The sequence below is a fragment of the Lycorma delicatula genome, chromosome 3 (assembly GCF_047948215.1).
Source record: "Lycorma delicatula isolate Av1 chromosome 3, ASM4794821v1, whole genome shotgun sequence".
In the NCBI taxonomy this organism is placed as follows: Eukaryota; Metazoa; Arthropoda; class Insecta; order Hemiptera; family Fulgoridae; genus Lycorma; species Lycorma delicatula.
In genome coordinates this window covers 158,408,037-158,421,618 of record NC_134457.1, presented here as the reverse complement: position 1 = coordinate 158,421,618, position 13,582 = coordinate 158,408,037, and the positions used below count along the sequence as shown (strand labels likewise).

Below are 13,582 nucleotides of genomic sequence, written 5' to 3'. Positions count from 1 at the left end.
TGTGATCGTAAAAAAATTCAGTTTTCAGATTTCAACGGAAATATCCATTTTGACCACCCCTGAATCCATTTTGACTAGTTTCGCCGTGACATCTGTACTACACACGTATCTTGCCTAACGATTAACAATAGAGTGTAGAAATTTTGCATTTAGGACTGTTGTAACATCTAGTTGTGTATCTCCCCTTCTGATTGCTATCGACTGGACCAAAAGTGTCCAAAAAAGCTAAAAATCCAAAAAAATGTGGATTTTGGGCTTTTTCTTAACTGCAGTAAAAAGCCCTCATTGAGAGCTTTTTAACGCGATATCATAAGTGGTACTTATTTTCACTGGTTCCAGTTATAGTCAAATAAAATTTTAATTAATGAAATACTTGGATCTTACAAGAGGAAGGCACATTGATTCGAATCCAACTTCATTTCCTTTTTTTAATTTTTTTTTTTAATTTAAATATATTGATTTATTAATAACCAATAATTAATGTGATTGTAAAAAAAATTTTACAATAAAAAAATTCTTTATTAAAGAATCAGAGGATCATATCTCACTTTCATATGAAATAAGTTTAAATCAGTGCAGTAAAAAATGTGTATTTGTAATTTAAATAGGCATACAAGAAAGTCATGTGATGTCCACATTAGATTTTTCATTCTGGGGATTTCTAACCCTGTTTGCCACTGTAATTTGATATTCTCAATTACATATTTTTTTTTTATTATTTGTTAAATTTGACTTATTCCCTTTAATTAAAATAGAAATTGCATTTTCTTTGAAGTAATCTCTGGTTTTTGTATCATATATTTATATATATGTATATTTTTTTTATTTGATTGTTTTTTTAATTTAAACTCTGAATGTGAAGACAGCAAACTAAATCAGTTATCATACATATTACCTTAATCATCAGTTTTATTATTTCTTTCAGATTGGAAAAATAAAAAGAGATTTCTCTAATTTTCTTTTAGAACAACCATTTCATGAAGATATTTTTTTTTTGTATTCTTTGGAAGTGAATGTAATATCAAATTTTTGTTTCCAGCACAATCTATTACTCCCTCTATATGTTTTTCCTATTATCTCTATTACTCTCTTCTGTGGTTGCTTAAACCCTAGGGGTTTTTGACCTTATCAACAAGCCTCCCCTTTTCTCTTTATCTTGTGTTATTACTTCATCTGCTCCAATCTCATTAAAATGCTTTCTAACTTCATTCAGCCATCTTAATTTTAGAATGGTCTATTCCTGTTTTTCCCCATCATTACTGTTTTCACCACACTATCTTGTAATTTTCTTAATATATATCCAAACTCTGTAATCATCTACTCTTAACCAGCATTACTTGGATCAGTGGATACATCTTTCTTATTTTCAACTACTTATTTTTCATTTTCTGTTTTCTTTCTCAGCACTAAAGGTTTTTTTGTAGAATTCTATTTTCTAAGGTTAGTGATTATTAATTTATCTTCTGATCAATGTAAAAATGTTTACAATTATACATTACAATTCTGTTAAAGAAAATTATATTTTTATTTTTTTGTAACTGAAAGAAGCTTACTTGAGAGCAGTCTCTGATAAGAATATTTGTATCTAACAGCTGCAGCAATCTGTTCCTTTATTTCTCTTTTGTAATCATTGCTCTCAGCAATTTTACAGAACCTAGTTACTTAAAGCTTTCAACTCTATGGAATTTTCATATTTTTCAGTGTAAAGTAATAACAGCCATTGTAATAAGTTATCTCTCCTTACTTTGACATGCATTATTTTATTTTTATCAGTGCATATCCCTTATTGATAAGTTTAATTAATGAGGTTATTTATTATCTCTTTGTCAGTTAAATGTCAAAATTTTTCAGTCTTCCTAAAATCTACTCCTGCTGCAATTTTTCTTACACTAATTATAACAATATTAAATAAACTGGAGAGTTCATCTCTTTGTATAACTTCAGAACAACTGTAAAGGCTTTTATCATTATTTTTACGAATACTTTTTGTAATTTATCAAAGTATTATAAATTACAAATCTTTTTCTCAAATTTATCATGGCATTTATTTATTTTATGAGATAATTATTTTAAAAACTTTATGTAAAAATTAATTAAATATTAGTAGATCTGATTGCTTTTCTCTGTAAATAATATATTCTGCTTTACTATTCAGTTCATTAAACAATAAATCTAAATATTTAACTATTTGCTCCCTTGAAATAAATTAAAATAAAAAATTCACCACATCAAATAAATGATTTTTAAAAAATTTGAGAGTTAATTAAACACTAATTTTCTATATTTAATTAAAATACTGTAAACAGAATTGTGTTATAGACTAGAGTCCTGAAAATTGTAATCTAGCACCATTAAAATAAAAAAATTTAAAAAACCATTTGCTGTTAGGAGTTTCTTTTCATTCTCATTTAGCTGTACTTTATATAATAAAATTAAATTTTTTTATTAGATTGCTAATTAAAGTTGTTTTGAGAATAATAAATCATATACATTACTGAAATGAAGATAACTTTTTAATTAATTGAAATTATATAAAAAACACATTTTGTGAAAATAGATTTTCCTTTCCAGGAAAATAAAATTAAAATTAAAAAAATTATTAATTGTAAATTTCTGTCTTCCATTGTCTTTTTAATATAACAATTAACATAAAATGCATTATGTAAAAATATGTGTGTTTTGACAGACAAAACAGTGATTACAAACAAACTATTAAACATGAAACTTAAAATGGAAACAACATCTAATTAAATTAGATTGTTAAATTAAATTAGAACTAAACCTGACCTAAATGAACTAACTTTCTAATCTATTGTATATAATTTTCAGATCCATAAGGATTTCCTATATAGTTTATGAGATAATTCCAGTACATCAGACTAAATAAACAAAATTGTTAATAAATGATTTTTTTTTTTAAATACATTTTCATGACCTAATTTTTAGCATTCAACTCTATTTTTATTCTAACTGTTGTAGGTTACAGAGATTAATATTTATATAAGTTTATGCATATAACCAATGGTACATATTAATTTATAATGCATTTCATAATACAATAACTATCTCTAAGATAACATTTTCTAAGAATAGTATTGTAATTTATTGTTTTTTTCATAGTTTATTCCAGTCTTTCTTACAGATCTGCTACATATAAAGTAACTGAGGTGTAAGAATCACTAGTCAGAATTTCCATCTCTGGGAATGACTTTCATTATGAACCTAGACCCCGTGGTAAAGAGAGTGAAGAAGTCACTTGTAGAGCTGAATATTATCTGTTTTTCAGTGAGCTTGACATGCTGTTATGCATAAATATATCTGATTCGGTGAAGAAGTTGTACACTCCTCAAGTTACCTAGTTAGCCTGGCATGGAATCATTGTCACTGAGAAAAACTATGCCTTTTTGAAAGTTCAAATCAGGTCATTTGTTATTTCATACTAGTATCTTATGTTTCTTTTCTAATACTTTTAATTCTAAAATCTTAAATTGAAAACGTAAGACAATTTTATTTTTAAGAAGGATTCTTTTTTGGTCTTTCAAATCATGACATATTTTAAGGAATAAAATAACTTCCGCATCCTTTGTGTAGTACATAACTATCACTAGATAAAAAAAGTTATCCCTGCAAACTTTCAGAAGTCTAAAAAATTCATTAATAATTACCGGTATCATATTTTTTGAAGATTTTTTACACAACACATTCAGACAAAAACAGTGATCAATACAGATAGGCTTTCTAATGAGAAAGCCTTGTTTGTTCAATAGAACAACAGCCACAAAAGATTTTAATCCAAGAACAGAAAAAAATTATAATAATTAATTTACAGCAGTTAATATCTGACAGAGCTTCATTACTCTTTGTGAGAGTAAAATTTTTTACCATACTGCTAGAACCTGTAGTAAATCATGCAACCTATCATTTGTAGCATCTATATATCAACGAGCCTAGCATACCAATTATTACAAACTTATATATATTTGGCTTAGTGAAAAAATCAATGAGAAATCATTTTACTTTTTACTTTCTCTAATAAGCTTATCATAGGACGCTTATTAATTAAACATAAGTCAGTTGATCTACTTGGTATTAATAGATGTTAATTATAATAAAATCTTTTATGTTTATTAGATACACTTTGATTATAAAAAAAAATTAATGGAACTGTTTTTTCTCCTATCTATTATTATTTCAATTTTTTTCTTACTGGTGAAATATTCTGTCATAAATTAATAAGCAGTGGGTATGTTAAAAGCAGAAAAAATGTTATAATAGAGTAAATCACAAGTTTTGCAATAATTAAATTGGGAAAATTTAATTGTTCCACATAAATGGTAATATGCTTCAACTCAATAACTATGAACTATAATAAACTGATCATCTTAGATCAAATTTCCTAACAATGTATCTTCATTTAAAATACTTCCTAAACTTAGCACATTGTTATTTATTGCTTTAATTGCAGTGAACATAGTTTACATATTTCCACTTAGTTACTCTAAATTAATTTTATAAATGCTATTATAGTAATTGTAATCATGCAAAGATGAATATTGATGAATTCTCTCTATTTCTTCTACTCTATAATCAGTACACTTGTACTATTCTCTTCTATTTATAAATTTTTTTTCTTTTTTCCTTTGTCTTTCTCTGGATCTACTTTTTATTCTCTTGGCCAACCATAGATCTTTTTCCTTGCCTACTAATTTTACCCTTCTATTTACAATCCCAGAACACCTTATATTCATTTTCTATGTACCTTCCAACAAATAATTAACTTAAATTCTCTCCTTTTTTGCCACATTTCTTATTTTTTCTCTATTCCAAGTGGCTCCTTAAAAAAAAAGTTGCTAGTTGTCACTTGCTGCTCAGATTTGGAGAAGAGTCTTTCCTTCCTATATTCCAAAATTCATGCAACAATATCCTTTTATTACATAATAATAAATTACAGGGATTGTTTGTACATTAATCTACATTACACTGTCACTCCCACTCACTCTTACATCCGTGTTGCATGTAGATCACATGAGATACAAAAATATTAGTGAAAGTACCTTTTTTAAAATGACCACAATATTGAAAGACTCTGAGATAAACAGATTGAAGGAATCATTTATATAGTTGTCATCTTCCTTTCATTGAGCTTGGTATGTTGATGATCCATCAGTTTAATCAATATCTTCTTAGTAAAGTAATATAAAATAAAACATAACATAAAACTATCACCTGGAATGACGAAAGGAGAGTCAAACAAGGCATAGTATCAGCCCACATAGCAAGTTAGATAGATTAGGGTGTGTGTGTGTGTATATATATATATATATATATATATATATATATATATATGTAAAGCAACAGTTTATCTATTACTTTGTAAGTTTTCTTTTAATTAATATTTTTTTTTTTTGTTTTGTTATTGTGTTTTAAAATGATTAAATATTGAATGATGCTTTTTTTATTGGAACTATTTATAAATACCCTTCTGAATAAATTATTGGCTGAATATTTTAGTCAGAGAAGTTTTCTATATTATTCACTGAGGAAGAAGCCACTAATTAGTTTTGAAAGGTTTTTAGGAAAAAAGTACATTAGTTTGAAAATGAATAGTTTAATAGTTTTAAAATACTATTATGTTCTTTATCATGTTTTTTAATAATTTTTTTATTATCAGTGATCATAATTAATAATCAAGATGCACTTCTTTTTTAATTTTTACATTCTGAAAATAGTTAGTTCTTAGGCATTCTCTTTCTTATTTTATTGAAGCAAATACATATTTACATTGAAATTCTATATTATATATTATTAGATAATGATGATTAGATATTGTATAATTAGATACATATTGTTAGATATTACTCAGAAATTACCAGTTGCTTTCATAAAGCTCAGTTTCTCTTTACCCTAATTCTAACCCAATTGCTGATGGAAAAAATATTTCAATCTATATCACTCTCCTAATAGAAGATGAAAAGTCACTAAACTATAGACACACTATCAAACTTACTTCAGGCTTAAAATACAAAATTTGTTTTTAAATTTAGTTGAATCAATTTTTGTAAAGTTATCATTGATATGCTAATTTCTTTGACACTGAGAATTATAGTATACTTTGATATATTTTTGAAGAATCTGTCCCTAATTATTATTTCAAAACTTCTTTATTACATTTATATAACAACGTTAATGATTTACATAGTAGTTGTAATTATTTAATATTTTTAATAGTTTTTAACATTTATTTTTCCACACATACCAGAATAAACGTTTTTTTCTTTTTCTGTTTAGTCTCTGGAACCACCGTAAGGTATTACTTCAGAGGATGATATATATGAAGTATAGTCTAATCTCTAATTAGTATATTTATATATTAGTATATCTCTAATTAGAATTGTTTTTATCTAATACAGTTACAAAAGATTGATGCCCAATAGCAGTTACTGGTGAATGAAAATGAATTTTGTAACTCATATAAAATACAGTGTCTGATTGGGACTCAAGCCAGGTCAGAATTCTATTTTTTTATAATTATAACCAGAAATATTCCAATATTTACTAAAAATTTCCCCAAAATTTAAATTATTACTAATAATTGAATAATTTTAAGTAATTACCTGTTTTAATAGTCTTGATAACCAGTTTTCAAATATGTTATTGTGTTGTTGTATGTAAATATATAAGGCGTTTTTTCTGTTGGGCACAAAAACCTCCCCATTACATGATCAAGGGGAGATTTTGTCTTGTAGCCAACTGGTTCCAGCATGTTATTCCACAACAAATTGGCAGCTGTTTGTTAAAAAAGCAGAAACAAAATTATTATTTATAAATAATGTAAAAAATATTATTTTTATAAGTAATAAATAAAGAGAAAAAGAAATTTTTCTTTTTTAAATCTTAAAAGGAATTTTTAATTGATGTTTCTTAATAATTACTGCATAAAGCCATGATAATTCACCTTACTCGTGTTTGATTTCTATCCACTTTGAGGTATTTTCATTAAAAAACTTCAGAAGTATCAAAACCATCTTAATCAGTTGAGAATTCTTCTGATTTGTACGTTCTAATTCATTTTATTTATTTTTTAATGGTATTGTCCAATGATCTAACTACATTTTCCTCCTTTATGACTCCAACAGTCATAGCATACTTAAAGTAGTGGTTGATAAAATTAAAAAAAGTATAAAACTATCAGAAGGGCTTTTTTATATTACATGTTAAATACTGTAAATTACTAGTAATTTATATATTTTTATCTTTTAAAGATGTAAAGAAATTATAGTTTCTATATTATTTACTTATAAAGCATTTTCTACTATACTTGGCTCAGATGCACCATGAAATGATTTTTTTTAAAGAGTGCTGTTGTACATTTTTTCAGGCTAGTTAGCTGTCAGGCTACTCATATTGCAAGTTTTTTTCTTTGATGATTACATAAGCTTCAAGCTTGTGCATGGGGAATGGAAATTTTATAGTACATGCTATGCCTGACCAGGATATTTGAACCCGGGGACCTTCCGTATGAAAGGCTGAGATACTACCACTCTGCCAAGGATGTCAGAGGTCAGCATTAATGATAACAGTAGTATTTCTGTTACTGAGGGCATAGTAATTTTGAATGTTTTGTTAGATAACAAATTTTTATGGGACAATTAAATTGGTTTCACATGTAACAAAAATAAACTTAACTGCTTTGCTTTGAAGCATCTTAATAAAACTCTAAGTCTGTCTTTATTATTTTAAAATATTTACAAGTATAATGTTTATGTATATTCCCATCTAAAGTGTAATTTAATCTCTTGGGATTTATTCAAAATTCAGAACTAGTTTACAAGATAGGAAAATGGGTTGTCAGTATATTTGCATCTCTAGTACCATAACGCATCTGTATGTAAATCGATACTTATTAAATTAAACATTTTTACTTGTCCATACTTTTTTATTTATGAGTGTGCAACCTAAGCTAAAAGAAAATAGTTAGATAAAAAATAGTCACTTATCAAATACAACAACAATACCCACTTCTTTCAAATCAGACATAATTAGTAAAATCTATATAATGTTGCTGCTTATCCCTGCTAATCAGCATTTGTTAGATGAATATGTAATACAGTAACTTCTCTATAGAAATTATTTAATGAACTTATTTGCTCTACAAATGGCAAATAAGTAGGTAATTTTGATAGCAGTGGTCTCAGTAATTTTAGCCACTACCGCCCAAGAAAAAAACCAGATTCTTCTGTATTATTTCTCCACCATGCTCTCAAGTAGCATTTTTCAAGCAATTTCCCTCAATGCATCTTGTTTTCTATTTCTCAATGCAGTCATTACATGTAATGTCCCACATTGGATGCTCACAAAATAGCATTTGCTGACCGAATTATTATTCCATTGAAACTCAATTAAAACCTTTTTCATTCTGGACATACCACACTGAACTGCTTTTGTTGACATTCACAGTAAAACTGAATCAGATCATTAGATATCAAGACTAGAGCCAAAGAATGTATCTAGCAGTGCTATGTTCTATGTTCTACAGCATCCCTTGATGTTTACCGATAAGAGGGATAGCATCTTTTACTCTATATAACATATGAAACATATTTTGTAGCAAGCATTTTTCTCTTGCGGATTTAAAAACTTTTAGCATTACTATGTAGTTTACAAGAAAATAAAGATTGTATGAAATTAAGGTGCTGCAGTTATATGAAAGTAATAAATTAAATGAAACTCAAGACAGAATAAATATAATAATAATTTTGAAACATTTAAGTGAAAAATATTTGAGTATACACTCGTGTTTCTTTTACAACATGCTGAACAAGATGAAGAAATAAAATTACTAGTTTATTAGTATAATTTGAAAACTCATCTCCAGATTATATTTTAATTTAATTTTAAATATATTCGTCTGAAAACATATTACATGGTTAACAAATATATTCCAAATAATAAATAAGACCCTTTCTCTCAGGCCGATGTGGCGTGCAAAGTAACACAAACATAGTTCTGTTGTCTTAAAAAGTTAGATTTCTTATTTTTATGAATAAATCATTTCTTAAAAAGTAGTTTATTAATAAGTACAAATACTAAAATATTGAGTTTAATAACCATAGACAAATATGATTTATATCTGCAAATCAAAATTAACCATATGACAGCCTATTTTTATATCTTAAAAGTACATCCAAAGTTTTAAAGGAACTCTAAAATATAATCGGAATATAAACAGTAATCGTATGTATGTTTTTATGTATGTATGTATGTGTTTGTTTGTTCCACATCTCCTCCAGAACCACTGAAGGATTTCAATTAAATTTGAGACAATTATTACTAACTGAGCAAAAATACTGTGGTTATTAGATATCCCTACCGCAACCGCTGTGGGAGGGGTGAAGGATGAGAATATTATTACTGTTATTTTCGAACACCATTACATTTTAGAAATTTGTAGAACTTCCTAAAAGTTTCCACAACATATTTTATAATTCTAGATCATTTTGCAATAGTATAGAACATTTTTTAACTGGAATTCTAGACCAATATGGAATTGTCAAAATGATTGTAAAATATTTTGGAGCACTCCTGCTATAGAGAAGATCTCGAAAGTTCATTAACAATGTAAAAGGACGGATGAAATGTCAGTTTCTTCAATTTGAACTTAAAAGTGTCATACATTAAGATTGAAGTGCAAGGTACTCGTGTAAAACTTAGTTTCTTGATAGTGAGTGAATTCAGATTGTCGTGTTTAGTGAAATTTCGGATAGTATTATCATTGAGAAGTGTATAAACGTTAGCGTAGTGATTTGACGATACCTAAAAGAAAACGTAAGTCCATCAGTCAAATTCAGTCGAAAGAGAAGAAAGCAAAGCTTTTGCGAGCAGACGATGATCAACTAAAGCAACGGCTTCAGGATGTGCGAGAACGTGCCACAATATCGCGGGCGACTGAATCTGAGAAGCAACGAGAACGTCGTCTTCAAAAAATGCGGGTACACGCTAGCACATCGCAAGCCATCTCAGTACCAACATGAACGTCGTTTTCTAGCAAAGCGGATCTAAACTAGCATATCGACGATTAATTAATCCTGCTGTGAGTAGAAATAATTTATTTTATTTTATTAAAAAGATTAAAATTAAATCAAATTAAACATTTTATTAAATTTTTTCTCTTTGCTGGTTTGTTGTGGAAAGTTAGTGACAATTTTTGAAAAAAATGGATGGATCTATGAATAAATTAAAACCCGAGCATCATCGTTTTGTGTTTATAAGCTAATCTTCATATATATATACTTCTTGTGTGGGTGTGTATGTCACTGAACTCCTCCTAAACGGCTGGACCGATTTTGATGAAATTTTTTGTGTGTGTTAAAGGGGATTCGAAAATGGTTTAGATTCACAATTTGATACGATAGAAAATGTTTTTTTAATTAATTTATTTATTCATGTGTTGTTGATCTTGGGATGGCTAAGGTTCACAGCTGGATCCGGTAGGCAGCGCTGCGATCGCGATTTAGAATTTTTTTAATTTTTGGCATATCAGTCAGACCCAGTAGTTGGTGCTGCAATCAGATTCTAGGAAATATTTTTATTTTGTTGCTTTTTATATGTAGTGTTGTTCTGACAATTGGATTTATTTACATTCTGACTTTAATAAAGTGAAAGGTTAAATTTTATGAAGTTCTGTAATGTTTTGTAAGTTTCTTAATGTTCAGTATTAATTGTAATGATTTTGCAGTCACAACTCTTTTCGTTAAAAAATTATTTTCCACCGAATACTGTGATTAGAGAGTGATGTGAATTAAATCCGATAGGTAGTGCTGTTGTTTTGCCATTTGGAATTATTTACATTCTGTGAAAGGTTAAATTTTGTGAAGTTCCTAATGTTCAGTTTTTTAAGGTTTTATGAAACTTTCAATTGTGTTCATTTAATCTGTATGTATACTCAAATATAGCTATAGCGAAGCATTGCCGTGTCTGCTAGAATATTAAACAAAACAAAAAAATGTAGGAGGTACTTTTTTAGAATGATCTTAAGTGAAAATTATCAGTAATGTGGATGAAAATATATTAATTACACTAATTATTCATTTTACGACGTTTCGATTTTTTAATTCAATTTTCATCAGACATCTCAATATTTAGTGAAAATAAATATTAACCATACTACACATAATTAATCAATAAACCCATTAAAATAATACAACAATCACAAACTTATAATATTCATACTAATAGTCATATTAATGAAATTTCGTTCACATTCCTGCTAATTTTAACTTAAATAAGTTACTTCTATTTATGTGTTGTGCATTTATTACAGAACAATGCCACGTCAGGACAACGTCTGTCGGGTCCGCTAGTATTATATAAATTTAAGGATGCTATATTCTATTACTTATCAGGACATACGCGTGACGCAGACACGCGCTCGGATGTGATTTCTTCAACATTTTTAAAAAACTAATAGTGCAAACATAAAATAATGTTGACTACAATTACTTATCATTACGAATACATAAAGATAAAAAAATTGTACCCATTGCATGTCCTTTCTGACTGAAATGGAAACAATCATATGTAACATATGAAATATCAATAACTTCTTTTTTTCTTAATTCTGGATCCAGTGGAGCATTGAAGAGTTTCATAAACGGTTGTATTACTACTGTAAAATCTTCACGCTGATTATATCTTCCACTACGAATCTGTTTAAACAAAAACTTTAATGTTAAACTTAATTATTAACTTGAAAAAAAGAAGGTAGGTGTACACATGGCAAAAGCATGAATAAAATTTGTATTCTTAATTTAGTTTATCTATAATATAAAATCGAAATTTTTTCTGTAAACTTCTCATCATACTTCCAAATAATAATAAAGCAACACCCAATTAACACAATTTATAAATACAGAGTGTCCAATTTAAGAGTTCCTCACTAGTTTATTTTAAATCCATATTTTTTGTTAAAATGCATATATCGTTGTGAGAGGGTAAAATAATGTTGAAGATGTTGGTACGACTGGAGCTGAAGTGCGGAAGACTTTATTGCCTGCACATTTGAATATTGCCAGTCGTGTCGAGCGTTGGTTTCTGAACAAGGTTGCGTAATCGTGCGTTGTTGTTTGTTAAAATGCGGTTAACTGTTGAAGAACGTGTATTCGTGATGGAAACTTATTTAGGGACAAAATCTCATTTTGTGTGTCTGTGAAAGTCCAGTGAGAAATTTAAAAAGAAAGCAACAGTGAAAAGTGTTATTCGAAAGTTAGTTAAAAGTTTCGTGAAATAGGGTGAGTATTAGACCATAAACGTGCACCTAACGTGAGTTTTAACGAAGCAGGTCGTACAGGACATTAAACTGGCAGTTACAGAATCTTCTCATAATTCTTGGCGGAGACTAAGCCTAGAAAAGGACATTTCACTAGGTTCAGCCCACACTGCAGTGAGGAGAATTCTGAAATGTTATCCGTGCGAATGCAGGTTTTCCGTGAGCTAACTAATGCTGACTATGCTAAAAGGGTTCAGTGCTGTCAATGGTTCAAGTACTACTTCATTAGAGGGAACAATGGAATTTTAGATCAAGTGTTTTTCAAAGGTGAAGCGTGGTTTCACCTTGGTGGGTATGTTAACATTCAGAACTACCGGCCTAGGGTAGTGAAAAACTAAACACCCACACATTTTATTTAAATCTCCCCTACACTCACCAAAAGATAGGCCTATGGAGTGCGGTTTCAAGGCGACGTTTAATGGAACCCTTTTTTTGAGGAAACTTTGGATGCTGCCGTCTACCAAGAAGTTATCCAACGTTCACAGCCTTACTGCAAGAGGATGAATGTGACTGCTGGTTGCAACATGACAGTTCAATTGCCCTACAGCTTGCTTTACTATGGAGATGCTGCAAGAAAGTCTTTCGATGGAAGAATCATTTCTAAATGATTGTGGCCACCAAGCCCTTCTGATCTAACTAGTCTAGACTTCTTTCTGTGGGGATTTCTTTACAGTTTATTTACTTAAAAGAAGTTGTATGTAGGAACAACTCACATACACTGCAGGAACAACTCGCATATACTTGCTGATTGAAGCCAAACATTTCCAATACCATTCAATAAATAGATAGGATTCAGCTAACAAAAGTAGCTTGAAGCATGGTCAAACGTTTTGACAAGTGCATAGAAGTGGATGAACATAATTTTCAAAACCTTCTGTAAACTATCATGTAAATTTTGCCAATAAAGTATTATTTATAGAATAAATTAAGTGATGGCGCCTCTTTTAAGTTGAACACTCTTTATCGCTATCCCTTTTGTCACTCTTTTTTAAATTAAATAATTTTTTAATGAAATTTACGTATCCTTTATTTATGCTTAAAATATATACTATATTCGCAGATAAACGGTTCGCTCGATTTGACGAAACTTTTGGTTTTTTGCCTCTACTCGATTAGGAAGCATCAATACAATAAATAATAATAAATAAAAAAATAAAAGAAAATTAAGGTCCATAAATTTTCAGTAACCAGTATGAAATATTTCAAATATTTTTTTTATCTTTTTAATTCGAAAAGCCTCTCGAATGTAAACAGTTT

General features: G+C 28.6%; 1 protein-coding gene across 2 annotated transcripts in view; it reads right to left on the bottom strand.

The window, feature by feature from the left end:
- Positions 1-13,582, bottom strand: part of LOC142321006 (phospholipase B1, membrane-associated-like) — a 217,256-nt gene that overhangs the window by 15,258 nt on the left and 188,416 nt on the right. For both annotated transcript variants that reach the window (XM_075358998.1, XM_075359000.1), the window contains exons 7-8: positions 11,537-11,705; positions 6,615-6,786 (exon numbers count right to left, since the gene is read on the bottom strand). In XM_075358998.1, the coding sequence (XP_075215113.1) occupies positions 6,620-6,786; positions 11,537-11,705 (336 nt within the window). In that variant the 3' untranslated portion in view covers positions 6,615-6,619. The remainder of the gene's footprint in view (positions 1-6,614; positions 6,787-11,536; positions 11,706-13,582) is intronic.